Source organism: Amblyraja radiata, unplaced genomic scaffold (assembly GCF_010909765.2).
Source record: "Amblyraja radiata isolate CabotCenter1 unplaced genomic scaffold, sAmbRad1.1.pri scaffold_930_ctg1, whole genome shotgun sequence".
NCBI classification, from domain to species: Eukaryota; Metazoa; Chordata; class Chondrichthyes; order Rajiformes; family Rajidae; genus Amblyraja; species Amblyraja radiata.
This window is the reverse complement of record NW_022630927.1, coordinates 31,318-37,500: the sequence shown is the minus strand read 5'-3', so window position 1 is coordinate 37,500 and position 6,183 is coordinate 31,318. Positions and strand designations below refer to the sequence as shown.

Genomic DNA, 6,183 nt, shown 5'->3' with positions numbered 1-6,183 from the left:
CCCCATCTCCCGGGACACTGATACTCTCTCCAGGGGCGACAGTTACCGCTGGAAGGTGGAAGCCCCGCGGAGAGTGCTCTGGTTTTCCACTGAAGTTACAGTTGGAATCTGGGAGAATCCCGCCCGGAATTCCTGACCTGCATCTTATGCTGTTGTTTAACGTACCTTTAATGCGTCTGTTTTGTTTCACGTTCCAGTAAATCACAGCAACGTGGGCGGCAATGAGAAGACAAATGGTGAGGACCAGCGGCAGGACCCAGTCAGTAGCAACAGGGAAGATATCATCTGCAGAGTGAAGACAGTGAACGGCGCATATAGTAAACTGTCTTTAAAAATCAGTGATCATTTCCCCACAGAAGTGAGATGTGGATAAATCATCACTGGGAAACATGTGAGCACCTCAGTGAGCATTCTGGGCAGTCGGGGTTTCAATGGAATGTAAATCACCTTTATACTTCAATGATCAAACAGCAACGTTTACAAACCTGATATTTTAACAATTGCCTCACGTTGTATGTTTAATCGTCTGCTCCGGACAACACACTTGATCTTGTTTGTTGATTGCCTCATTACTGTCACGTTGCGCTCCACATTTACAAGACCTTCCGTATCTTCATGGTACGTTGTTTCAGCTTGTGGTAAAACCAGTCTATCCTCACTGATCCACAGCATCTCTGGTCCAGGATACCATCCACTGGACTTACACACAAGCTGGATTCCATCTCCCTGGTATCCCTGCAACCGAATCCGGATCAAACTCCCCAAAGCTGCATCAGTGACAGGTGTAGAAATAACAATAGTCAGGAAGAATAGCAACTTGGACCATACAGCATTTTGTTCAAGTACTCAAACCTCTTGCAACAATACTTATACAATTTCTAATTATTTCTAGTTCCAATAGAGAGTCATTGAGCAGAAATGTCAACTCTGTTTCTCTCTCCCCAGATGCTGCCTGACCTGCTGAATGTTTTCAGCGTCGCGGTGAATTAAATCCAGGCTGAAGTGACAGGGTAAACGGCTGGAACCTGGATAGTGAGGTGGAACGGAGGTATCTGGGGGTCCAAGTATCTGGCCACCTGGAAGTAGCACTCATGGTCAATATTGGGAAATTTGAAGTCATCCTCCACAACCAACCAATATTCACCTTGAATACCTATGGGGCAAGGACTTAGATGTGGCAGCATTTGTTTGATACATCTAGGAAGGGTTTCCTGACACACTAGGCAGTTAATACATCGCTCGGTGGGATTATACTTGACCTTGATTTGGGAAATGAGCGCAACGAGGTGGAGTTTCAAAGGGAGAGTATATATATGTATATATATATATATATATGTGTGTACATATATGCTGCATATGGCAAGTACATTTTCCCTTCAGTAAGGAGACAAAGACTGTACACTATGCCCCAGGTGAGATCTCAACAACATCCTGTACAACTGTGATGCATCTTCCCTACATCCATTCTCCATTCCCCTCAATGAAAAACACTGGGACAGATGTGATGGAACTCCAGTTAAATACATTCCCATGGCTGCCCTTCATTTACTCAAAGGTAGACAAAAATGCTGGAGAAACAGCGGGTGAGGCAGCATCTATGGAGCGAAGGAAACAGGCAACGTTTCGGGATGAAACCCTTTCTCCATTTAGTCAAGTTACTTCTCAATATAAACATTACAACAGCAGCAAGTTCTTAATTATGTAATTATCAATCAACATTGTTGAGTGAACGCTCTTTACAATCTGTTAGTTTTACATTTATCGTCAATCATCGGTGTTTTACTTACTTACCTCGAACTTGTAGTTGAGCTGGAGAACCTTCATACTCGGTTCCTTCTGTAACTGAACATGTATATTCCCCTTCATCAAACCTTCTTACGTTCTTTATTCTGAGAGAAATGTTCCCTTTGGTCACTTCATCTTTAAACAGTTCGGCCCTTGCTCTGTAATCCTGGTGTTGAGCGAGGGCGTCATTGTGTCCATGTCTGTACACAAGGACTGGCGAGATGAGACCTGTCTTCCACCACTGCACGACCATGTTGCTGGTCAATATATCTGGTACAAGCTGACATTCCAACACCACATCTCCACCTACAGTGGCTACAGAACCGTACACAGGTACAATAACGAGAAATTCACCTGCGGGTCAATTCAAATAATTGGAAATATAATTATTTAAGGAATCAATAAGGATAATCCCTTATTGAAGGTCGAGTCGCAGGTACATAAGGTGGTCAAAAAGGCTTTTGGCTCTTTGGCCTTCATCAGTCAGAGTATTGAGTACAGAACTTGCAGTTGTATAAGACGTTGGTGAAACCGCATTTAGAATATTGTGTTCAGTTCTGGCCACCAGGTTATAGGAAATATATTGTCAAGCTTGAGAATCTTCAGAAAAGATTTACGAGGATGTTGCCAGGACTAGAGGGTGTGAGCTATAGGGAGAGGTTGAGTAGGCTGGGTCTCTATTCCATGGAGCGCAGGAGGATGAGGGGAGATCTTATAGAGGTGTACAAAATCATGAGAGGAATAGATTAGGTAGATGCACAGAGTCTTTTACCCAGAGTAGGGGAATCGAGGACCAGATGACATAGGTTCAAGGTGAAGGGAAAAGATTTAATAGGAATTTGAGGGGTAACATTTTCACACAGAGGGTGATGGGTGTATGGAACAAGCTGCTAGAGGAGATAGTTGATGCTGGGTCTATTCAATCTTTTAAGAAACAGTTGGACAGGTACATGGATAGGACAGGATAGGTTTAGAGGGATATGGACCAAGCGCACGCAGGTGGGACTAGTGTAGATGGGACATTGTTGGCCGGTGTGGGAAAGTTGGGCCGAAGGGCCTGTTTCCACACTGTATCACTCTATGACTAATGTAGATGGGACATTGTTGGCCGGTGTGGGCAAGTTGGGCCGAAGGGCCTGTTCCATGCTGTATCACTCTATGACTATTGTAGATGGGACATTGTTGGCCGGTGTGGGCAAGTTGGGCCGAAGGGCCTGTTTCCACACTGTATCACTCTATGACTATGACTCTAATGGGGTTAGGGAGGGAGAGATAGATCAGCCATGATTGAATGGCGGAGTAGACGAGTGGGATTACCTTAATCTGCTCCTATCACTAATAACCTTATAATTCAGGGATGAAGCCAGGATATGAACATTTTCACTGGTTGTCCACGATTATTTTTTTACATAACATTGGGGCCTCAACACCAATCCCCGTGGGACACCACTCCTTCCATCTTGCCACCCAGAGAGAAAAAATGATCAGCATCCACTCTCTGCTTCCTGCTATCCTGATTATCCACGAAAATGAAGTTGCCTCCTACTCCTGCAGTTCCCATCATCGCTCACAGAGGGAGGAAGAACCTCCTACCTGATCGTATTAAGTGATGTGGACAACTGCATTAAAATGAATGATTTTAAAATATGAATCTTCTGACTCCGTGAAGCCCCCTTTATGAGATAAATAAATAGAAATCAGACCAGATGTTGTGGTCATTACCGTGGGCTGAGCTGAGGATCCAGTTCAGTAACAACACAGCGCAGTGAACCACTCCCATCCCAGTGGAGGGGTCAGTGCCTGAGGGAGAGAGAGAGAGAGAGAGAAGTGTTAGACAGACCCGTGATGGGCACGAAGCTGTCACCCCCCCCCCCTCCCCCTCCATCCACGCTGCCGATGTCCACCACCCCCACTCACTGTTGACCAGGGGGTGAAAGGTCACACCTTGTGCGGGGTGAAAGGTCACACCTTGTGCGGGGAGAAAGGTCACACCTTGTGCGGGGTGAAAGGTCACACCTTGTGCGGGGTGGCCAAGGGCAACCGGAGGCCAAAGGACTCCAGGCTCCGCACCGGGACCCAGGCTCCCTTTACAATCTGCTCCTTGAGTCTCCCGTCAAGGGGGCCGGGTCTGGGATAAACCTTCTCCCGGGAATTTCTTCAGTCACCCATCATCAAACCTGTCAAAGGACAGAAAATAATTCTGAAGTCAAAAGATGCCGGGACAATAAAAAATATTCACAGTGTGAGATGATATTGTCCAGTGGAATATAGAGTGAACGATATCTCCCGGGTCTCTGCTCTCTCATTAGCTCCTGTTTCTCTCTCCCCCTGTTTTATCGGATGTGGACCCGACATTTCTATTTCCCACTCATTCCCAGCACAGGAGAGTCTGAGCGGGAACTCGTCAACCTTATTGTCATCTGCACATTACTGCGAGGTTCAGGACAATGAAAATCTCGCTTGCAGCAGCCCGACAGGAACAGAGACACAAACCATTCCCCAAAACATCAATTATATATAACAACGCAAAACAAAATAAAAAACAACCGCGCACAAACTAAACACTAATGGAAAATATAATTATAAAAATATCAATGGTAGTGGCAGAGGGGGTCCGTGGTGTTCCGTTACTGAGGACACATTTATCTGTTTTGTAGTAAATGCCTACTATTTCCTGTGTGCTTAAGCAAAGCAAGAATTTCATTGTCCTATACAAGAACACATGACAATAAACTCACTTGAACTTGAACTTGAGCAAGCAAACACGTTTATTTACGTAGCACATTTCAGCAACAAGCCAATTCAAAATGTTTTACACAAACTAAACATTAAAAAGCAATCAATTATGATGAACAAACACATTAAATAGAATATAAAATAAAAACAAGCTGAAATAGATGAAGACATGTATAAAATGCAAGAATAAAAGTTACAGTGCAGTGTGAGAAATGAAGAATAATTAAAGGCAACGTCAAATAGGAAAGTCTTCAGCCCTGATTGAAAAGGATTGAGAGTTGGAGCGGACCTGCATATTTCAGGAAGTTTGTTCCATAGACGTGGGGCATAAAAACTAAACTCGGCTTCCTCATGTTTGGTTCTGACTCTGTGGTTAGAAAGCAGACCTGTCCCGGGCGACCTCAGAGGTCTGGATGGTTCATAATGTAGCAGAAAATCAGAGATGTATTTTGGCCCTAGATCATTCAGTTCTTTATAAAAACAACTTCCACCCTTTTGTCTTCGTTTCATTGAAGAAAGTTTCGGCACGTCCAATCGTTGATTTGTTCGATGCACTTCCTCAGTATTTGTATTGGACCATAGTCCTCTGGTGATATGGTTCTGTAAATACTGAGGTGGGACTATGGTTGTGCGGGTCGGTTCAAGAACCTGATAGTTGTGGGGAAGAAGCTGTATTTGAACCTGGCAGTGTGGGAATTCAGGCTTCTACACGTCCTGCATGACGTTAGCAGTGAGACGAGGGCACGGCCTGCACATTGTGGATTCTTGTTGACAAATGCCGAGTGAGGACATTCCCAGAGTGGCTTCAGGTGGTACAGCAGGGGAGCTGAGGGGAAGGTGCCGGTCAATGTGTGGGGAAGTTCTGTCAGTGGAAGATAGATACAAAATGCTGGAGTAACTCAGCGGGACAGGTAGCATCTATGGAGAGAAGGAATGTGTGATGTTTATGGTCGAGACCCTTCTTCAGACTGATGTCGAGGGAGGGGATGGGACAAAGATAGAATGTAGGCGGGAACAGTAGGACTAGTAGGGGAACTTTCTAACACAAGATTATGTAATATCTCTCTTACACAAGATCTGTACGTGGACTGAAGTGGTTGTTGCAATCATGAACGTTGCTCCCAGAGTGTCCGGGGAATACTTTCCACAGCGAATGGATGCATTTTACATTGTTTGACACTGTGATGTTATAGGGCATAAAGAATATTCCCGGAGAGTTTCCAAATATCATTAATATGAAAATAAAATAATTCAGTTACTTCCATACACCACGTGTCCAATGGAGAGACTTTAGATTGTACATTCGAGATACAGCATGGAAACGGACCCTTCAGCCCACCATGTCCGCGACGACCAGCGATCACCGTGTACACCAGCACGACCCTGCAGACTAGGGAGAATTTACATATTTTCATGATGCCAATTATCTACAAACCTGCACGTCTTTGGATTGTGGGAAAATACCGGAGCACTCGGAGAAACCACACGCGGTCGCGGGGAGAACGTACAAACTTCGTACAAACAACACCCGTAGTCAGGATCGAACCCGGGTCTCTGTGAGGCAGCAACTGGGGTGGGAGATTGCAATCTTCACGTGGTCCGCCCTGTTTCGACGAATGCAATGACTCCGGCGTGCACAATCAAATAAGATCAAATAGAACT

General features: G+C 45.0%; 1 protein-coding gene across 1 annotated transcript in view; it reads right to left on the bottom strand.

Moving 5' to 3' along the window:
- The window catches only part of LOC116970476 (butyrophilin subfamily 3 member A2-like), a gene marked incomplete at its 3' end in the record, with an annotated part of 7,719 nt that extends 3,899 nt beyond the window's left edge, over positions 1–3,820 (bottom strand). Inside the window, exons 1-5 of the mRNA XM_033017123.1 lie at positions 3,802–3,820; positions 3,508–3,585; positions 1,792–2,139; positions 486–767; positions 166–285 (exon numbers count right to left, since the gene is read on the bottom strand). Of these exons, the coding sequence (XP_032873014.1) occupies positions 166–285; positions 486–767; positions 1,792–2,139; positions 3,508–3,565 (808 nt within the window). The remainder of the gene's footprint in view (positions 1–165; positions 286–485; positions 768–1,791; positions 2,140–3,507; positions 3,586–3,801) is intronic.
- Positions 3,821–6,183: the final 2,363 nt, after the last annotated feature.